At 43.2% G+C, this 21,619-nt stretch overlaps 2 protein-coding genes across 6 annotated transcripts in view; one reads left to right on the forward strand and one right to left on the reverse strand.

Annotated features, from left to right (window-relative positions):
• The first annotated feature begins 3,866 nt into the window (after positions 1 to 3,866).
• SS18L2 (SS18 like 2) lies at positions 3,867 to 6,168 on the forward strand. Its single transcript, XM_058154785.1, has 3 exons — positions 3,867 to 4,021; positions 4,922 to 4,998; positions 5,591 to 6,168. The coding sequence occupies exons 1-3, from the start codon at positions 3,953 to 3,955 to the stop codon at positions 5,682 to 5,684; spliced, it is 240 nt and encodes a 79-aa protein (XP_058010768.1). The 5' UTR covers positions 3,867 to 3,952; the 3' UTR covers positions 5,685 to 6,168.
• GARRE1 (granule associated Rac and RHOG effector 1) overlaps positions 5,005 to 21,619 on the reverse strand; it is a 72,242-nt gene continuing 55,627 nt past the window's right edge. For 4 of the 5 annotated variants that reach the window (XM_058154784.1, XM_058154780.1, XM_058154781.1 and 1 more), the window contains 7 exons: positions 19,930 to 20,027; positions 19,439 to 19,564; positions 17,534 to 18,546; positions 16,784 to 16,949; positions 16,245 to 16,379; positions 15,258 to 15,336; positions 11,886 to 14,331 (listed from right to left, as the gene is read on the reverse strand). In XM_058154784.1, the coding sequence (XP_058010767.1) occupies positions 14,020 to 14,331; positions 15,258 to 15,336; positions 16,245 to 16,379; positions 16,784 to 16,949; positions 17,534 to 18,546; positions 19,439 to 19,564; positions 19,930 to 20,027 (1,929 nt within the window). In that variant the 3' untranslated portion in view covers positions 11,886 to 14,019. Of the gene's footprint in view, positions 5,216 to 11,885; positions 14,332 to 15,257; positions 15,337 to 16,244; positions 16,380 to 16,783; positions 16,950 to 17,533; positions 18,547 to 19,438; positions 19,565 to 19,929; positions 20,028 to 21,619 lie in introns of those variants that run through there. The other variant, XR_009151893.1, reaches the window with a different exon arrangement.

Consider the following 21,619-nt stretch of genomic DNA (forward strand, 5'->3'; position numbering starts at 1 on the left):
AGGCGCAGCGTCGCGCTTCTGCGGAGGAGATGGCTTTGCGCGAAAGAGGCGGGGCCGTAGAAGGAAACGCCTCCAGTGGGCGGGGCCTGACAGAGCAGTCGTTTCCCGACCTTGGAGGCCTTCTAGACCAGGGCTCTCCAACCTTGGCCACTTTAAGCCTGATGGACTTCAACTCCCAGAATTCTCCAGCAAAGCAAAACTGGTTGGGGTATTATGGGAGTTGAAGTCCACCAGGCTTAAAGTTGCCAAGGTTGGAGAGCCCTGGTCTAGACTCTTCTTAAAAACTTCCAGCGATGGAGCAGCCACAACTTCTGGTGGCAAGCCGTTCCGCTGGTTAATTGTCCACCCTGTTAGGAAGTCTCTCCTTAATTCCAGGTTGCTTCTCTCCTTGATAAGTTTCCATCCATTGCTGCTTCTCCTGCCTTCTGGTGCTTTGGAAAATAAGCTGACACCCCCCCCCTTTGTGGCAGTCCCTCAAATATTGGAATTCTGCTATCATGTCACCCCTAATTCTTCTTTTGTCTAGACTAGCCAAACCCAAATCCTGCAGCCTTTCTTCCTATGTTTTAGCCTCCAGGCCTTTGATCATCTTAGCTGCTCTTCTCTGCATTTTTTCCAAAGCCTCAACATCCTTTTTGTAGTCTGGTGACCAAAATTGGTTGCAGGGGATGAAAGTGGGGGTGATGCCCCCACTAACCCTTCTGGGCCCATTTTAACGGAAGGTGCCCAATAAATCCTGTGGGAAGCAGCTGGACAGCTAGGCTGCCCCTCTGGAGCTGCCTTCTCCAGCCAGGGGCCCCTCCGGAGGAGCTGCCTCTGGTTCCCTATTTATTTATTTATTTATTTATTTATTTATTTATTTATTTATTTTTCAAATTTATATACCGCCCTATCTCCCTAAGGACTCAGGGCGGTTCACAGGCAGTTAAAATACATATAAATACAGATTAAAAACAACAATTAAAAAACTTATTCTATTGCCCAAATTTAAAATAGTATAAATAATAAAAACCCCTTAAAACCCATAACTTTAAAATCTAATCCAGTCCCGCGCAGATGAATAAGTGTGTTTTAAGCTCGCGACGAAAGGTTCGGAGGTCCGGAAGTTGACGAAGTCCTGGAGGGTATTTCCTAATACTGAGAGGAAGGCTGGCATCCACAGGAACCTTTTCTGATGGCTCCATCTCCAGCAAACGCTCCAGTGGCCCAAATGTTATTTATTGAACTTCTACCCATCTTCCCATCTTACTGAGGCAATGATTCTGAAAGCTGTTGGTTTTATATGTTTTAATTTTTTATTTTATTGCATGCTACCCAGAATCACTTTGTGATAAATGCGTAAATAAAGCCCAACAATTTAACTGATTTGCGGCAGTAAACTAGGTGGAGATTTGTAATCTCTTTAACTGTTTCGGAGGCTGTTCAAAGTTAACGTAGCTTAAAATTTTTGTCAAATTTAGATGACCTTTGGTCTCAAGAATTTTAAATGTAATATTAAGCCCCTTAAAACTTTGCAACCAATCTTGCATTTAAGACCATCCCAGCATTCTAAGGCCATGTGATTTCCATTTGCATGTACATTTTCATCTGCAGCAAGCAAGGTTAATAGAAATGAAGTAAAAAGCTGCAATTATATGGTTTTCTGTGTTGCTTTATTTACTGGTATTTGCTAAATCTTTCCATTCCCCACCATCCAGTCAGAGCTGAAGAAGCTTCCTAGATGGGGCCACTGGAGGCCTTTCGGATGAGGAACAGCAATGGCACTTAGAATTATATACCGCTTTATAGGGCTGTAAGCTCTAAGAAGTTTACAGCGTCACCTTATTGCCCACAACAATCTGGGCCCTCATTTTACCCACTTCGGAAGGATGGAAGGCTGAGCCAGCCTTGACCTGGTGAGATTCGAACTGCCAAATTGCAGGCAGTCAGCAGAAGTAGCCTGCAGTACTGCATTAGGGCCGCGGTGTGGCTCAGGCTGTAAGAAGCCTGTTATTAAAACACAGCTGCCTGCAATTACTGCAGGTTCTAGTCCCACCAGGTCCAAGGTTGACTCAGCCTTCCATCCTTTATAAGGTAGGTAAAATGAGGACCCAGATTGTTGGGGGGGCAATAAGTTGACTTTGTAAATATACAAATAGAATGAGACTATTGCCTTACACACTGTAAGCCGCCCTGAGTCTTCGGAGAAGGGCGGGATATAAATGTAAATTAAAAAAAAATTCTAACCACTGCACCACCGCAGCCTGGAAAAACCTGAAGTTTGAGATCAAGCCCCAAGGGAAGGTCTTAGATAAAATAAAAAGTTGGAAGGGACCTTTGTGACGCAGCGCAAACATTTTCTGTAGGCAAGGCATTCCACTGGTTGATTGCTCTACCAGTCACTTTGTCTAAAATGATATAGGTTCTCCTGCTTGAGCAGAGGGCTGGACTAGAAGACCTCCAAGGTCCATTCCAGCTCTGCTCTGCTCTGCTCTTTTCTTATGGTTAGGAAAGTTCTTTTTTTTTTAAATTTTATTTTATTTTGTCACAACAGTATACACAAACAATTGTCATAGATAAAACAACATGTATTGAAGAAAATATATAAGTAAAAAATATGCATCGATAATATTAATTTGATATAATGAAGAGAACAATAGGACAGGAACGGTAGGCACTATTGTGCTCTTATGCACGCCCCTTACAGTCCTCTTAGGAATGGGGTGAGGTCAATAGTAGACAGTTTTTGGTTGAAGATTTTGGGATTTTGAGTAGAGACTATGGAGTCAGGTAGTGAGTTCCAAGCGTTAACAACTCTGTTGCAGAAGTCATATTTTCTGCAATCAAGTTTGAAGCGGTTGACATTTAGCTTGAATCTATTTTTTGCTCTTGTAATATTGCGATTGAAGCTGAAGTAGTCTTTTATAGGAAGGATATTGCTATAGATGATTTTGTGTGTTAAACACAGGTCATGTCGGAGTCGACGGAGTTGTAAGTTTTCTAATCCCAGGATTTCAAGTCTGTTGGTATAAGGTATTTTGTTGTTTTCGGAGGAGTGAAGAACTCTTCTAGTGAAATATTTCTGGACTCGTTCTATTGTATTTATGTCAGAGATGAGGTATGGGTTCCAGACGGATGAGCTGTATTCAAGAATAGGTCTGGCAAATGTTTTGTATGCTCTAGTTAGTAGTTAGTTAGTAGTTCTCCTTAGTTCTAGGTTGCTTTTTACTAAATCTGCACTACTATTAATCTTCTCATCGTTCCCATCACCAATCTCTTTCCACTTATGACTATGACTGTAACTTTGTTGCTGGTAATCCTTATGATTGATGTTGATATTGATTGTTTCCTGATTGCTTATTTGTACCCTATGCTTATCATTAAGTGTTGTATCAATTAAGTGTTAAATTGTACCCTATGACCATCATTTGTGTTGTAATGTTGTACCTTGATGAAGGTATCTTTTCTTTTATGTACACTGAGAGCCTATGCACCAAGACAAATTCCTTGTGTGTCCAATCACACTTGGCCAATAAAAATTCTATTCTATTCTATTCTATTCTATTCTATTCTATTCTATTCTACTCTACTCTACTCTCCTCTCCTCTCCTCTCCTCTCCTCTCCTCTCCTCTCCTCTCCTCTCCTCTCCTCTCCTCTCCTCTCCTTGCTTAGTTTCCACCCGTTGCTCCTTGTGCTGGGAAATAGGCAGCCTCCCAGCTTCTTTGTGGCAGCCCCTCAAATACCGGAGCCCGCTGTCCCGTCTCCCCTAAAGGCACCCAAACGCTCCTAGGAAAAAAATGTACTCGGAAGCTAGCAAGGCAATCAGGGTGAGCTGCTCTACCTGATCGCTCGTCTCTGGCGCCCGAGGGGGCGGGGCCTCCCGCGCGGGAGCCGCAGAGAGCAGCCAATGGTGGCGTAGCGGGGACTCCCGGCAGGCCTTGCGGCGGTGAAAGCTGGCTTTCCGGCCGCGCCATGTCGGTGGTCTTCGTCCCCGAGCGCCTGCGCGGCAAAGCTGAGGTGAACCAAGAGACGCTGCGGCGGGTGAGCGGCGGCTGAGGGCGAAAGGGGCCTCCTCGGGGCAGGGAGCCCGCGTGGGAGGAAACGGCTCCGGGTGGGCCGCGCTTCCTTCCTGCGACCGTCTCCCGCCTCCTGGGGCGGAGGTTCGGGGGTGGCACCGCTGCCCGGGCGCTCGGCGGAGAAGGGGCGAATGTGCCGATGGCGAGTCCGGCTTCAGCCCAGGCCGCGCGGCCTGCGGGGTGGATTCGAGGGTCCCGGGCTGGAGGGAGCCCCGAGGGGCGTCTCCGGCCCGGCCTGGCCGCTTAGGAAGCCTCGATGAAGCGTTGGAAGGAAAAGCCGGGAATGAAACGGAGGAAAGGGCCGTTTATGGATGAGCGGAAGCCGCCCAGCCCCAGCGGGCAAAATGGGGCCGAGAGTGGCTGGGTTTCTACCCCCTTCTGGATTCCAATGGGGCCTTGTAGGAGCTACTCTCGGCAACCTTTCCCTTCCCTAACTGGGCGGCTTACCTGGAGTCTCTGCCCGAGCCAGGCCCTCTGAATGGATCGCCAGACCTACATTTCTAAAAGCCGCCTCAGTTTCTGCTTGGGGCAGGGAGACGGGCTGGTTGTTTCCTCCCTTAAGATCCAGCCACCCACCCCATTTCTTCTTTAGGGGAAATATTCTATCCCAGGGGTCTCCAACCTTGGTCCCTTTAAGACTTGTGGACTTCAACTCCCAGAGTTCCTCAGCCAGCTTTGCTGGCTGAGGGACTCTGGGAGTTGAAGTCCACAAGTCTTAAAGGGACCAAGGTTGGAGACCCCTGTTCTAACCTGCCTTTTTAATATCCCCCCCCAAATATTTCATTCCCTAGGAGGGTGGGTGGGTACAGACTTTCTACAGAAGGAGCTGCCTTTGTATGTTAACAGTGCCTCTTGTGACTTTCAGCTGCTGGAAGAAAACGATCAGCTGATCCGCTGCATTGTGGAGTATCAGAATAAAGGAAGAGCCTCAGAATGTCTGCAGTAAGGATTTTTATTCTGGCAGAAGGATGCATGATTAAATCCCACTCGTTTTTCATGCCTGGATCCATTGGTGGCAGGTTGATCACCCTAACCCTTCGGGTGAAGAGTGGCATCCATATCACATACTCTAGATTACTTGCTGCCGCCCCTGAAGTGTGCTTCTGCCAGCGGAAATATCGTTTGCATGAAAGTGTTGATAAACTCAAAGACCAGGTTTCTGTTAAAAAATTAAATTGAATTGTTAAATTGGCCTGTGGTGAGTTGCCCCACAGTAACTTCCCTGTGGCAACTTGTCCCATTCAGTTTAGCTGGATGGGACTAATCAAACGAATTTAATTGGACAACATACAGTTAACAAATAACTATTTCAGGTGGAGGTTAGTAATTAACCCTACATTGTCCTGGAATTGGGAAATCAAAGTAGGTGATTAGATGTATAAATAAGCAGCTTAGCGTAAGGCATCAATTGCAATCCTATGAATACAGGATGGAGCTTGCTTTAGTGAGAAGACCCCAAAAGTCTTTGGCAGCTGTTGAGAAACTAGAACAGCAGCTCTGAAAATTCAATTGCTGCTTTCTTTTCTTCCTACAGGCACCAGCATACACTGCACAGAAATCTTATTTATTTGGCTACTATTGCTGATGCATCTCCTTCCCCAAACGTAGACAAGACGGTCATAGAGTGATACGATTCCCAGCACATCTGTATTTACAGAGAATGAATCTGCTGAGGAAGAGACGGCCAGCTGCACCTGAAGAATCTCAGAACTGAGCTTCCTGTAAAAGAGGACATGCCTTTGCATGATCAGTCAATATTGTTTGATTTCTCTCCATATGCAAAACGAAAATGCTCTTGAAGTCAGTTACAATTTCACTACGGGAAATCTTGGGGGGGTCAGAGTTTTTACAGGCAGAAGTTTTTTCATATTTTTTCATTTTGTCTTATGCTAAGAATGCTAAGCTTTGATTGTAAACTATAATTTATTTTAAAAAAAACTGGAATTATCTTAAGTGCTGATGTATTTGGCAATCTAATGTATATGAGCTTTCAAGTGAAACAGATTGATGCAACCAACAGGGTAATGTGCTTTCTAAGTGGCTTTTTTGTTCTTGGATCCATTAGCAGTCTCGAAATGTTCCCTCCTAATAAAACTAAATAATTTTTCATTACATTGGTTTTATACATTTCTGTAAAGTTGTAATGATTTTTTACATGTAATGCAATTCCACCTCCTCTTTTGTTATGTCTGTTTCTTTTGAACACTTTATATATTCCAGCAGTACATTCCAGTCGTGAGTTTCATCCCATCAGGTATATATTAGTACTTTTAAATTCACCCTGTTTGTTCCCCAAACCTTGAGTGTTCATGTATAAGCATGAATCCTTTATGGCTCACTCTGGGTATGGTTCCTACATCTCTTGCTCTATATCACCTTCCTCATCATTCTCTACCTCATTTGGTTGGTTGTCTTGGGGTTTAAATTTGGGATTAGGCACTAAAATTCCTAGAGACTGGTCACCCTCCCCCCTCAAGTTTACTTTAAAGCCCTTTGGATAAGCTGAGCCAGTCGTCTTCCAAATACATTTTCCCCAGTTCTTTTGAGATGCAGCCCTTCCCTTGCCAGAAGCCCTTCATGTAGGTAATGCAGACTGGTCTAGGAATTCAAAGTTCTCTTTGGCACCATCTCTTAAACTAGTGGTTTATTAAAAAATAAATTTATGTAAAATTTTATTAAAAAAAATTAAACATTTTTGAAGTTCATCTAAAAATAATTTTCAAAATTCCCAAAAATTTAGAAGAATAAAAACCCTTTAAAAATTTATTCTTAAATATCTTTTAGATTAACAGAGTTGGAAGAGACTTCGGGGGTCTTCTAGTCCAAGCCTCTGTTCAAGCAAGGGACCCTAGACCATTTTCAGACAAATGGTTGTCCAATATCTTCTTAAAACCTGCCAGCACCCACAACCTCTGAAGGCCAGTCATTCCACTGGTTAATTCTTCTCATTGTTAGGAAATTTCTCCTTAGTTCTAGGAGTCCTTAGTTCTCCTTTCGGTCTCTCCTGTGGCTAATGTTGAATTAGAACCTAAATGCAAGTGACGTTGCCCTCTAGTTATAGTTTGGAATCCACAAATGTATTAGAACTTGCTAAATCATTGTAAAATTATTATAAATGTATCAAAAATTCCAAAATCATTTATTAAGGATTTCAATTAAATAAACTTATTTAGAGCAACTTCTTGAATTTAAGTTACCAGGGTGATAAGAAAAGTCAATCAAATCTGAAAGTTCACATTATAGCACTGCAGTGCCTAAACATCCATTTTACAATAGTTGTGACATGCTGTTTTTGGTAATCTGACAGCTTTTTAAAACACATCTTAGTATATTCAGATGAAACGTATGCTGCATATTCATATGCTCCAATAAATGGCTTATATGTACATGTGGTAAGTGAATATACGTGGCAGAATTCACAGCCTAACAATGGGCAGAGCAAAGAGGAAAAAAAGTGATTGTTTTTATGAACTGAATCCAAGCCTATTGATCAAAGTGTACTACCTGTAAAATAAGGCACTCCCTTTATTGAATTAGCATATTCCCATCTGCATGTACTACCCATTCTTTCTCACACAAAAAACAAATATGCACACAACACTTAACTCTTTCTAGCAGAAACAGCCAGAAAGGGGGGGGGGAATAGGATGGAGATGCTGCAGGGGAAAATGATAGCTCCAGTGGGAAGAGAACAGAAAGAAGAAAACTGCATGGATCGAAAGAAAGCAAGGGAATGGTAAATGAAGAGAAGACAAAGAGGCAAACAAGTATGGTTCAAGCTAATTTTCAAGGAGAGTTGCATTTTTCAGCAATGATTTTTGTAGCTTCCACATACTTGCTTGTTTCCCATACAGATACAGACAGATACTCCTCTCCACCTCCAAATCAAGCTCAGCGCTCTCTTTTATAAAGATAGTAGGTGGAGCATAGTGTACATATATTTCCCTGGTCAGCAAAATCAATCATCTTTGCAAGAAGAGAGCAGGTACCCTCAACTCATTGCTATGCCCAGTGTTTTATTTTCCTCCTGTGATTGGAATGAAGTTTTGGGTAGAACTTTGGAGGGGTTGCAAAGGAGTGGGTGGGGGCTATTTGCTGAACAGGCTGGGTGCAGGACTTTTCTACGGAAGGAGATACCTCTACATTAAGCAATGAGAGTTAGAAACTGCAGCTTGCTAACAGAAGTCGTGGAAAGCCCTGTGCTGTGAAGCCTTCGCTAACAGAAAATTGTGAATGGCATCACAGAGTAACACCTACAGTTATTGCTAAAACAATGGACTTCCAGAGCCCCACTGTGCTAGACCCTGGAGTTTCACCGGGACTGCAGAGCCACCTCCATATCCACAGATGAACTGCATGTCTTCTTCAGACTCGAAGAACTACGATATTTATGTAGAAGGAGTATCTTCCTGCTCAGAGAAGCACTAATGGAAAAGGCCTGGGCTTGTGTTGCTTTTGGTGGGACACCTGCAGACAAGGCCCAAGCACCACACAGGTATAGAACTCACTTGGGAACGGTCACGGACAATAACTTGGGGGCAGCACTGGCACACTGGAAAGAAAATGAAGATGGGCTTTAAAGGGCATCCCATTTGTGTCACTGCTTCTCTAAATGTCAACGGAAGCACAGCTGCTGTAGGTCTTGTATGCCATAGAAAGTGGAGTTGCCTTGAATGTGACTGGGGAGTCCTGAATGGGTCCATGAAGGCCCATCCAACCAGCCTAGGAAGCTCACCTTGCAGGAGGAAGTTAACTTGCTACTAAGATAGATTCAAACACGTGCACGTGGGCAGAGCAGCCCTTTCAGGACCGAGCAATGGAGCCCAGAGAGTGCAGCTGGGATCACTGGCTGAGGGCGTTCAGTGGGAGAGAGAGGGGTTGTGAACAGTTGCATCATAATCAGTTGTGGTCTTCAGGTGTATCAAATCAGCATCTGGGTTAGCAGAGTGAATTGAGGCTAGAGGCACAGAAGACCCCCAGGGAACATCTGATGTTCAGAGAATCTATGGCTACCACCATGAAGATACTGTTATTCAGGCAACAGTTATAGCTTATAGTGGAAAAAGATCTACTGAAGGATACTGAACCGTGTGATCTCTTGAAAAACTTGTGGATAGGATAGGAGCTGGAAACGACCTTGGAAATCTATCCAGCCCCTGCTCAGTAGGAGAATCTACATTCTTCTAAATCAGGGCTGTCAAACTCATGGCCCACGGGCCGGATATGTCACGCGCTGGCCATGCCCACCCCTGGTTTAGCAAAGGAGAAAAAAGTGATACATCACGTGACACCGCGAGTTTGACATCCCTGTTCTACATTCTTCCAGATCCACATCAGACCAGTAAAACCAAATCTGCCTTTGAAACTGAAGGAGCCCTAGATGTGTTCTATCTAGAAGAACAGAAACTGACACCTCTTCCCAAGTTCTTGGAGCTTCTCTTGCGACAGATTAGGTTCTGCCTTCACATATCACATGTGTTCATTTTTCCATTTCTCCCGAAATCAGCAGAACTTGTCAAGGTAGTAAATGATTTCAAAGTAACTCAACAGATTTCTACAGATTTGGTTTTCCAGCCCACTAAGATTTTATGGTATGCTTGAAGCCATGGTTAAGGATCTCCAAGATGGGATTTCCTGTCTACAGCCTTAAATATCCATCATTTACAGCCTTAAATATCCATTATTCAAAGGACTCTTCCATGTGTGAGGCTCAGTGGAATCAGATTGTTTTCCCACCATTATTGCTTTCTGGAAGGAAAACAGAACTCATTGTAAGATTGTTATATTGAAAGGGACCTTGGAGGTCTTCGAGCCCAACCCCCTGCTCAAGCAGGGTATGAGTGAACTCAATCCATGCATGATGAGGCCCTGGGCATAAACCAGGATTAGTCAGTTTAATTGACATGCAATTCTAACCTGATCACTCCTATAATTCTCCTATAGTTCTCTGTTATCTGGGAGAACCAGGTAACTGCCTAAAATGGTTTCCAGTTGCTTGCACGTTGTTAGATGCAGATATTTCTTCTGAATTATGCCAAGACTAGATGAGAAGCATTGGATTCTGGATGTTATGATTGTCTTTTTTAAAGTAGGAAGCATGGCTTTTTAATGAGGTCCCCTAGAATTGGGTAGATTGATGTCTCTGTATACATTCTGGATGTCAATGCTGCCCCAAAAGGAGGAGGGTACATGGGGAGAGGCAGCCCTGATATTCATATCTCAAGAACTTCCAGTGGAATAGGCAAAAGAATGTATGTACATTTGCACAAGAAGCTTAATAGTTTCTAGGCTGAAGGTAATCTGAAAGGGATTTTGTATGTCCATAAGAAATATAGATGACTCTGATACTGAGTTATTTTTATGAAATCTCAATCACTCCAATCCACCTTCTTTTGAGGTACTGTGGAAAAAAACCTTGTAACAAATTGAGACTCTTGCCACTGGAACTGCCTCTATGGCCTTGGTGGCAAGGATATGACCAATGATTTGGAGCCTCCGGAAGTATTTTTCTTTCTATTATCACCAGGGCACAGTTATAAATCAATTGTGATACAGGGACTTGAATTCTATAATATGACTATGGAAAACTGCAAAGCACTCAGGTATCTATGGTACTGTAGGTACAGTAGGTCATTTAGGCAAACAGGAAAAAAAAGATCTTGAGAAGTCTTTGTTATTTGGGATCTAGACCGCTGCTGCTTTGATTGGTAGTTTGCTCTCCACCAAAGGGCATGGAATGGGCTGCTTTCTACTGGGAAGGCTTCAGTCACCAGATTCAATAATGGCTTAGTGGATGGCTAGGATTGGGTTCCTTCAGAAATGAGAATTTTATAAAAAATTCTGGTCAGCAATGAGAATATTATGAATATGCTATTTCCATGAATAGGGTATACCTGGAAACCCTTTGACAGGTCTCCCTCCCCTACTACCTATCTAGAAGCAGAAAACCAGACCCTCCCCCCAGTGAGAGTGTCAGCCATAGGAGCACCTGTTCTCTGGGTTTTCAATGCTCCTTTTCTTAAAAAAACACATTTTCCCCTTTGGTCCATGTGGGGGGCACCCTTCTTTTACAGGGCAAGGGATCAAGGATGACACCATTACTCCTAAGGAGTCTGCACTGGGCTCTCCAAGGAAGACTCTGAGATGTGAGGAGAGAATCCTGCCTGGCAGATGGGCTGACTGAGCCTCCTGGATAGGTAGCTGCTTGAAGGCAAGCTCTCCAAATCAGTGGTCACCAACTGGTGATCCGCGAGAAAATTTTGGTGGTCTGCAAAAAAATTATCTGCATTTTTTATATTGCACTAAATAATTTTTATCTTTAAAAAAAATAGTATTAGTGGTCCATGGGATTTAAAATTATGAATTTTGGTCCCTGAGATGAAGTGGTCCCCGAAAGATTGGTGACCCCTGCTCCAAATTATGACGCCATCCATCTGAGATCTCTCCTGAAATACTCAAGATGGTTACAGGATCTACCAGCTTTTTAGAGGGCACCACAATCCATAAAACCAAAATATTTAAGGAAAATGGAAAGGCTGGAGGCAGATTAGTGGGAAGCTCTTGCAGTGGATAATGGAGCAGGCAGACCCCTCCTCCCACCTCGGGAAGGTCGAATCAATTGTATGTAGAATCCATGCAGTAGGGGCTGCCTCCCAACTTCCAGTAGAAAGAAGTCTTTTATTCCCACCTTGGGCACCCCAAAATCGTTCTTGTCTGCTGGAATGAGGAGGAACCCAGCTAAGGATTCTCTCCAGCCACAGCAGGAGAATAACTGTCAACATAATGGTACTCGTTATCTTTTGGATATATCTTATTTTAACACGATATAATCTATTATTAAAGGTATATCTTTAATAAAGCAAATAGGGTAGTTTTTACTTACAGGTGCTTCAACATTAAAAACAAAAGGTACAGTTCCAGTTCCAAAGCATTAGTTATTCACATAAGTACTGCATTAAAAGATAATCTGACTAAGCACCATGCCCCTTGCACTTGGCTGTGTAAAACCTTGCTTGCCAATACTTGGGAAAATTATAGGTGTTCAGAATAACTGGAAGCAGTGGACGATGCAGCACCTACCAGACAAAAAATGATTCACCTGCATTTCCACTATTTAACTTCAATTTTAGAAAATTGCCAATGTTTGCATTTGTCACTCAACTGCAACAGCAGCTTAAATGCTCTATAGGAAATTTCAACACAACATATATCTGTCCTTGAAAGCCTTGTGGCATACAACTGCAATCAATTTTAGGTCCAATACAAGTTTTCAATTGTATACTTGAGGAGACTCAAAATCACTTTTAAATTCACCAACATTTTAGCAGAAAGTACAGAACATTAACAATGTACAGACAGAAGCCACACTGATTGTGCAAAGCACATGACTGTAAAGTTATGCACAGCAAACAGTTCTGTAAACATGGTAAGGATGGGATTTCAGGAAACAAGATGACAATATCATAAATACAGGCAACATTGGCATCCTTAACCAGCACAAAGAGTAACATTTGAGGCCCGCCAAACGGCGCACAAGCAGAGGGTGGAAGGGCTTTTATGCTATCCACCCCAACATTTAGTGTCTTTCTATATATATATATATATATATATATATATATATATATATATATATATATATATATATATATATATATATATATACACACACACATACATACACACATGCATACACACACACACATATATATGTATATGTGTGTGTATATTCATATATATATATATATAAATTTGGTATCTTTAATATACACATGTAAGTTTGTAGAAAATGGGAACTTAAATGTGCTTTTATCTTCATCAAAAACTATGTATTTATAACTAATAACCCATTTTACTTGTCAATGTATTAGAATGATATGAATTAAGAAAATATAAAAATAATATTAATACTGTCAAAAACCTTTATACCAGAAAATATTGTGGTTTATAATTACTCTTTCAAAGATGAAATATGAAAATTTAAATAGGTTTTATAAAGACTTCTCTCACTTCAATTAATATACAATGGGATCACTATACATATTTACCTTTTTCCCATTTGAAGCACCAGTCATTCCCCAGATCCACTTTGGTTGGAAGATATTTCTAATTCCACAGGTTCATTTATTTAATGGCACATATTGACTGTAAGTACTTTATTTTAATTCTTAGCACTACAAAAAATAGTGTTTTAAGTTCTCTCTCTTCTGAGCCAGCTCATGTTTTTACACACTAAGTCTAGCATTGAAATAAGACTTCTATTTGCAAGTAGTCGTAACTATTCTTTCATATATTTAAGGAGCACTGTATGGATAATGCCTTTGGCCAAATGTCAGAGTATCAAATGTAGTGTCATAAACCCACCAAAAGGACTTCATGGAGGTGGATGGTGCTCACTGCTTGGCCAGATCGCTTTTCACAGACTTTGAGCGGTTCCAGCTGTTTTGCACAAACTAAATAACTGGAAAGAATTAGGTCTGCAGTTGTTGTTTGCCCCACTCCTGTTTCAAAGAGTTTGCAGCATATTAACAACTACTGCATTAAAAAAGCTATCACAGCCTGTGAAAGTCAGAGCGAAGACTTTATAATTTTGTCAATTAGAAATCTGAAGAAAATGAGCGTTGAGCAAAACTGCTAGATTGGCTTAAAAATACTCAAATCTGTTTTAGCAAGAAATGGTAACTATAAATCTATATGAAAAAATAGCTATAAAATACAGTGTTTTCTGTGGTAAGAGTGTCACCATTTGTTACCGGGGCATCTTTCATATGCTTTGAAAGGGTCACAGTTTAGGCTGTTGTGTAGACACCGTGTGCCAAGGGCTGCAAGGAACGACAGACTTCACTATCAAAGCTGTCACCCCCCCCCGCAACCTCCCACCCAGCAGACAGAAGCCAAGCAAGCCCGGATCATACCAAAGACTTTGGTCCTCGGCTGCTGCTTCTCCGGCCAGGAGGAAACGGGGCATCAGTACTGTGGCAGATAGGATGGCCGACGCTCGTGCTTGCCCGGAAAAGGTTTAAAGCCCTTGTGCCCCTGCTTGTGCTGAGCCAGGGGCAATGGTGGCGACTGCGGAGGCTGCTGGGTGTAGGCAAACGGGGAGGCCATTCCTGTGGGCGGAGGGCAGTCATTGGCGGCTGACCAAACGGGAGACGGCAGCATCTGCATGGGGTCGTTCCAGTGGCTGGCAGGGCTGCTTAGCTGATAGAAAGACATAGTTTGACCCGACTGCGTGTGCTGCCAAGGCGCCTTCGGGGGCCAAGTTTTCGTTTTGTTGTCCTGCAAGAGCAAGGAGGACATCTGAGCTTCACACTCTGCCCCCAAGCCAGGGAAAAGTGACAAACACACAGACTTCACACCCTCCACCAACCCGCCCCCCCCACCCCAGTCTTTTGGCTTTAACAGGATCTTAAATCAATTCTTAACAGAGCCTTTCAAGTTATTGTTCATACAATTAACTGCTTAATGGCTCATTCAATCATTTCTATACAGTTCCGGGGAAAAAAAGTATGAAATACTAAAATAAAGCTGTCCCTCAGCAACCTTTGCCCCAGATAACCCAATGCTGTCTTTGAAGACCTTTATATATGAGCCCTGCCATCTCACTTTTTCTTGGAGGGAGCACAGAACTCTTGTCTTTTGTAAAAGTGCCCCTGGGCTGCCTTGTAAGGGTCCGCATGGAACGGGCGGTTTCTGGGAAGGTTTTTCAAAAGAGACATCTGCTCATGCCCAACCCTCGCCTTAGTTCCTGCCCTCCAACTGAGCATTCTCCCCTTCCTGAATTAAGGCTCCCTCTTTTTGCCCTTCTCTGGCTATGGGAGAAAATGCACACAAGCTGTCCTGGTGCTGTGATGAAGGTTTTCTAGCGGTACCAGCCAATCAAAGCTCCTCACCCAAATGGTTTTCCTGCCAAACCCCAAATCTGGCTGTGGAAAAACTAAGAGGAGTAATCACTACAATTCCCTAAAGAAACAACCTTATAAGCAACCTCATAATACATTTTGTTTATAAAATAAAAGTAAGCAACCTGAAATAAATTCCATTCACCCAAAGAGAATGGGGAGTCATCAGCCTTTAATCTAGGAAATTTAAGAAAGCGGCTTAATCCGAGTCTCCATTTGTTTCAAGTGGCTGCTTTAGAAGCTCAATGCATGCCTTCTGCTCGCAGCCTCTTGAAGAGGCGCCATATTCAGTCCAAGACTTGCCTGGTTATGATCGTCCACGGTGGAAAGGAGTGGTGGTGAAGGAAGTGTGCTTGTGTCTTGTTCCCCACTGCTGTGTTTTCTGAAAAATCAAAAAATAAAAATGTTGATGGATTTAGTAAATTTGTTTGCCACCCATCTCTCTTCGAAGCGATTTACAAGCGGCAAATGATTTACGTATTCATTTCAATGAGGGGAAAATGTCACGATAGTTTGATGAAAAAAAAATCTGTTTAATCTACCAATCCTGTATTCAGTCACACTGAAGAAGGCATGGCACCCCCAAATATGCCAGACGAAGAGATCCCCGCATTAACTGATTCCATTCAGTGGAGATACCAACCCACCTAGCCACACACAGTGCTCTGAGAATTCTACTTCACCATTCCATCAATTAGTATCCCAGTATTCATCTGGAATAACTGGGAAGCTGTAATTGCTCCCCCTATCATCTCTAAGCTAGGAGCAATCTCGCTGGACCCAGCCAAGAATTCATCTAGTTCAAGTATGTTTAATTAACCTGCTGGGTATCTAAGCAAAGATTCAACCTGCCACCCAGGCCTTTGGGTTACCCTTGGGAGGCATCCAGGCATCCAGCAACACATTTACTGGCTCTGACACAAGACTGGAGCCATTCCCAATTCATACCAGCTCCATTCTTTTGTTACCTGGACAGGTGAGACATTCCCTCACAGACTCCTTTCATAATTACTTTACAGCAATTATCCTGACTCTGCAGGGGCATCACAATTGGTCCATGTGTGCGTCATCAAACTATCTGAATTCTGCCTCTCAGTCCCTCATTTACAATGTAAATCTATATAGTAAGTTGAGGTAGCACCACACGGGAATCAATTCAGGGGCAGTAAGAAAGGAGAGAGATCTGAATGTCAAAACAGCTGCACCTGTGATTCCTGCTAGGGCAAGGGAAAAAACTAAGGTTAAGACAGCCAGCTCTTCTGCAAAGGAAACATTCCTTCTTTGACGTACCTTCTTTGCTTGACAGCAGCCACAATGTCAGGCCCTGAGAACATGGAAAACAAACTGTCTCCATTGGCTGAGGAGGTCTCGTCACTGGAGCTGGCAGAGTCCCCCTGAGTCCCTGACCAGCTGCTGGTCATCTCCCTACAAAGAAACAGCAAGGCGGGGTTGAAAGGGACTAACCAGGGAGCTGCGGGAAACAGGGTTCTTGCACTCTCTAGTCAGAGTCAAACTTGATGGGGCAAAATCTCGAGGGACAATTTCAAATTCATTAGACTTCAAGGTAAAACACAGAATTTATCTTGTAGCTTAAGTGCCTATGTTTGGAATTATTCTTAGCTGAGTATACTGAGCTATTAAAAGGAAAAATAGAGGTGTTGCTTATCTATATGTACCATTTTGAACCAAAGAGAAGTGCAGCATGAACATTTAATCTAAAAAATAAAATGTATTGGATCAACAAAACAGGCTCACAACAATCAATTAAAACTAAATTTTCTTAATTTCGATAATATTTTGCACAATACAGTGTACAAAGGGCTCCTTACCCATCTGTGAAATACTCCGGGAAGGGCCAGGTCCTGTGGAGGTCATCAGGATGAGACCAGTTGCTACGTGCATTGCTGGGGCGACGGAAGTGTTGCGCCTGCCTTTTCTGTTGCATGGCCTGGCTGACCCCAGCCACATAGCGGGCAAACTCTGGATCTGAGCCAACTGGGCAGAAGAAAAGGAATCTCTATCAGTCAGCTATTTCTTCCCCAATTATCCGGTTTATTTAATTCTTTATGCTTAGCAAGCCACCCCTCGGTGTGCGCCTACATCCATGGGCATGCATAGGAAACCAATCAGTAGTCCAGAATGTCTGTTGAATGCTGAATATTCACAGAAAAGTGCTTTCCTGGCAAGTTGTCTTTGTGTAATGCAAGCCATGAGCAAAGCAGCAAAACCCAGGCGATCACCAGCATAGTGGAAGCGGTGATGGCCTGATGCCCACGGACCCCTGAAGGAAAACTTTCTTTGCTGACCAAAAAAGGAATACAAACAAAGCCATCATCGTAAAAAGCTTACAATAGCAGCTACGTTATCAAAAGCATAAGCACAAATTAGCTCACCATGCTGAAAAACAGTAACGAAGTAAAGCAATTCAGATCAAAGGAAGAGAGGAAATTAAACTCAGGTTGCTGCCCCGACAGCAGATCAGATAGGAGAATGCTAGCTCAGGATAACAACCTGGTACTCAAAAACATCTGGAGACATTCAATACACTGTGAAATAACCTACTGGTTAGTTGAGCTCACCTGCAGGGTCAAAAGGTAGAAATTCTCCCAGCACCCCAAAGATCCCATCACTTTGGTCACGGTTTGGCCATGTATTGTTTCTAGGCCCTTGAGGTTTCTGCCCCAGCATCTCTGACATCATGTTATCCATGTAGCTGTTCACAAGGCCCAGGCTATACAGGTCAGAGCTCAGATCGGAAAAGGCGTGGCTGCTCCACTGAGGCAGCGAGGACAGTCCTGGCCCAACCGTCTGGCCTGGGGGCTGGCTGGAACCCCCCGGCCACTTACTGGGCTGGCGCTGCTGCGACCCAATGGGCTGGCGCAAGGGCTGATAGTGCTGTTGCTGTTGCTGCTGCTGCTGTTGCTGCTGCTGCTGGGGTTTCTGGGGATGGGGCTGCTGGGGCAGCCCGGGCTGAAGATGGTGCAGTGGGGTGTGAGATGACGACTGTAGTGATGGCAGCTGCACAGCAGCTGCTTTCTGTTCTGCTGCAGCAGAAGAAGAGGCAACCGAGGTTCTCCTTCTCATCAGTGGAGAAGTCTGTTGGGACTTGCCCGTGTTGAAACCCGAAAGGAAATCAATGACCTCCTGCATTTCCTGGTCAGTTGGTAAATTCATGCCCTTGGCATCCTTACCATCTTCTACGAGGCCTCCCTCTGGCCTTTCGAGGAGGCCGTTGACCCCATGATGGTTTGAGCTCTGCATCAGCTGGGCAGGCTCAAGAACCCTCGGAAAGTTGCCAAGGTTCAAAATACTTTGCAGTCGTGCATCCGCATTACTTGGTAGTTTTGCTTTGTCCTCTGAGTTGTTAGCTATAAAATGGGTTTTAGAAGGTATATTAGGAATGGAATAATTTCCACTGTTGTTTGAACTTGTACAAGAAGTTTTTTTGGTAAATCGTGATGTCAACTTTGAGAAAGTCTTCTGCAACCCCCCCGTTGCTTTACTGCCATTTCCAGATGGTAAGTCGGTGTGACTTCCGAAGTCAGAGCTCTCACGTTGTAGTTGGATCTGGATGTAGGGCAACGCTTGTTCCCTGGGGAAACAAAAATGACCTTCTAGTTCAGATTTTAAAAATGGCTTAAAAAACTAGATAAACATCCAATTCAGGAACGAACAAAATACAAACCAATGGCCTACCTGGTTCTAATATGGGAACCAGATGTGTCTCTGCCTCCTCTCTGTCATGTGCACCCCTGGATTTTGGATGTGGCATTAGCCAAGACTCCAGGGCAGGCAGGAAGACTGACGGTGTGCTGTCCCAGACATAGCTGGATGGGAGACTCACTAGGTGAGGTTGGTCAGTTAGGATTTCTGTTTGCTTATCTCTCTCCTTGCAGTATAGCAGCAACTGTCTGAGATCCGCAACTCTATGGATAGGTGGGCAGTGGAGTTCCTAAGGCTTATGGTCCTGGGGAACTTCAAGCTGCCTTCTTTGAACCTGGTACCAAGGCTGGTTCAGGAGTTCATGGACACCATGGACACGCGACAATTTATGCAGAGCCAACCCACAGGAGAGATCATACATTAGATCTAGTCTTCCTCTCAGGGTAGTGGTGTTCTGATCTGGCTTTTGGGGGATCAGCCCCTTGCTATGGAGTGATCACATCCTCTTGTCTCTGGATTTCTCTGTGGATTTCCACTCCCACCCACTCCTACCTCCATTTTAAAGCAACACGTTAAAGCAAATTTCTCAGAGGCATATAAATCTAAGATGTCCTTGAAATGGGAAGCTAAGATGTGTATGAAAAAAACCAACCCATCATGGTTTTCCTACCGTGACAAATGCTGCTGCCCAGAAATTCTGATTCATAGTGTAAGTGGCTTTAGCAACTAGATGAAGCGTCTCCTAGTCCTTTTCACCTGAATAAGGAGTGTTATGCAATGCTAATTCTGTACCAACTGCAGGCACAGTCAGGCCTACCAACCTTCCTTCTTTCCAGCGATTTAGATCAAACACGGCAGTATAAAGTACATCTACCAGTCCTAACATTTTCTCTGGATCCAGACTTCTCTGCAGGAGAGACATTGTGGCAGGATCTTCTTTCAGGCACCTAATGCAGATGGAGAATCAGATATTTCCAGATTACTAATGTAATTACTAATTACATTAACTAGCATTACTAATTAATGATCAGATTACTAATGTTCTGATCATTACACAGGACAATCCTCTGACAAAGGTTAGGAAGGCTCTCAGTGTGAAGTGAAGCTTCCAGAGATCATTCAAAACTTATTACCACTGTAATTATTAACTGTGTGACAAACTATTTACTTCCTTCAAATTACTGTATTAGGATAGTTTTGATGATGCAGTAAACCACACTGAGGTTTTTAATAAAATTTCTTAACTTTTTCCACACACTGAAGCGCACACACAAGGCTGTTCTGGTTTCCTTAAGTAGCAAATACTAATTACCAAGTTGATGGGACTTGAACCACAATTCTGGAGCCTTCCAAGCTGATTTGTGGTGCATAAGCTTCTTTGTTTTCATTCTGTGCTGTGTCTACAACCACCTAATTGCAAAGAAAAATAAATAAGCAACTGCCACTTTCAAAGTACTAGAATGTCCCTCTTCAAATCATTTTGTTGCAGCCAGCATGGCCCCTGGGGAGCTAAACACTGATCAAGTGCATATAAACATCAAAGAAAGAGATCTATATGAATGGTATTTACAGCTGTGAGGAGGTACTGAAATGATAATCCTGAAATGTAATAGCTAAGAAAGTTCAGGATGTATTTAAAGAGGCCAGTGTTTCACTAAGCATTTTTCATCAGCTGATAATTTAATCCTCCTTTTTCATGCTTTTTTGGAAAGGTGTAAACATTTGAATTCAAGGGATCCATTTCAATCCTGCTAGACAATCCTGACCACCCTCCGGCCCCTTGCATGAAGGCTTTGTTCTCATCCCTCAAATGCCTCAAACTGTCTGCACTCTGAGACAACAGATTCTAGTGGTCCAATATCCACTATCTGCTTCAGAAAAAACAAGCATACAACCAACCTATTCAGCTGAACTTGACTCAATCCCAGTCAATTAACCTTCCCCACCCCCGGCCTGGGAAATGACTTCCAGCAGCCATTGTTCTTGCCGGACAGATGTTTCCTCCTCCACCACCACCCAAAACAGGATCTTCACCAGCGCAGTCAACTAGAAGCAATGCAGTGGACTTCCTGAAACTGCTTCTCTGGCTCTGCCAAGCACCTAAAGGGATTTCTGTTCAACTCACCAGAAACAATGGACCTTAAAGGACACTGGCGTTCAAGATCCATTCAATGACCCTAAATAAATACATGTCAGTTGCCAAGACCCCAGATTTTGACCACGTGACCCTGGGGATGCTGCATCAGTCGTTAAGTGTGCAAACTGGTCACGTCCCTTTTTTCAGTGCCGCTGTAACTTTGAACGTCACTAAACGAACGGTTGTAAGTCGAGGACTAACTATGTACCCACCTCTAATTTTTCCCCTGTGGGCAGAGGAAGAAAGCAGCTGCCTGAAATTAGGATGAAAAAATATTCTGTTCAGGAATATAAATATTTTCTCATGTCAAATTCAAAAATAAGCTGCCCACTTGAACATCTCTTTTTCTCACAACTCAAGGAAAAACCTGGCAAAGGAGATGAAAGTAGTCTTCCATGCAGGGAAATATGTATAAACTTCTGCTCAGACCCATTTTGCTCTAGCCTTATACGTCCTCCCCAATACAATGATCAGAAAGAACGTGCTGGTTAATGATATTGTGATATTTATTTATTTATTTATTTATTTATTTATTCGTACTTTTATACCGCCCTATCTCCCTAGGGACTCAGGACTTGCCGAAAGCAAACTTAGTTCAAACTGAATTAGCTACATAGACATGGGGTGTCTATCGGCAACACTTGCAAAGATCGAAGAAAAAACTGAAGGGGAGAAATCACCAGAAAACTATAAGCTGATCATCTCAAGAGTGACAAAGCGGAGAAACAAGGAGGTTGAGAGGAGCAAAGTGAAGAAAATAAACTGGCTGAAACCCTGAATAAATTACTGCATTTTGCTGCAGGCCTAAATGCTGTAATTTAACATTAATCTTTCAGGGCTAAATGACCTGCCTTCCACTCCTGCC

This window comes from Ahaetulla prasina, chromosome 12 (assembly GCF_028640845.1).
Source record: "Ahaetulla prasina isolate Xishuangbanna chromosome 12, ASM2864084v1, whole genome shotgun sequence".
In the NCBI taxonomy this organism is placed as follows: domain Eukaryota; kingdom Metazoa; phylum Chordata; class Lepidosauria; order Squamata; family Colubridae; genus Ahaetulla; species Ahaetulla prasina.

Coding starts and splice junctions, on each gene's coding strand:
- SS18L2 (XM_058154785.1), top strand. CDS start 3,953: ATGTCGGTGGTCTTCGTCCCCGAGCGCCTGCGCGGCAAAGCTGAGGTG. Junction 4,022..4,921: donor ACCAAGAGACGCTGCGGCGG/GTGAGCGGCGGC, acceptor TGTGACTTTCAG/CTGCTGGAAGAAAACGATCA. Junction 4,999..5,590: donor AGAGCCTCAGAATGTCTGCA/GTAAGGATTTTT, acceptor TTCTTCCTACAG/GCACCAGCATACACTGCACA.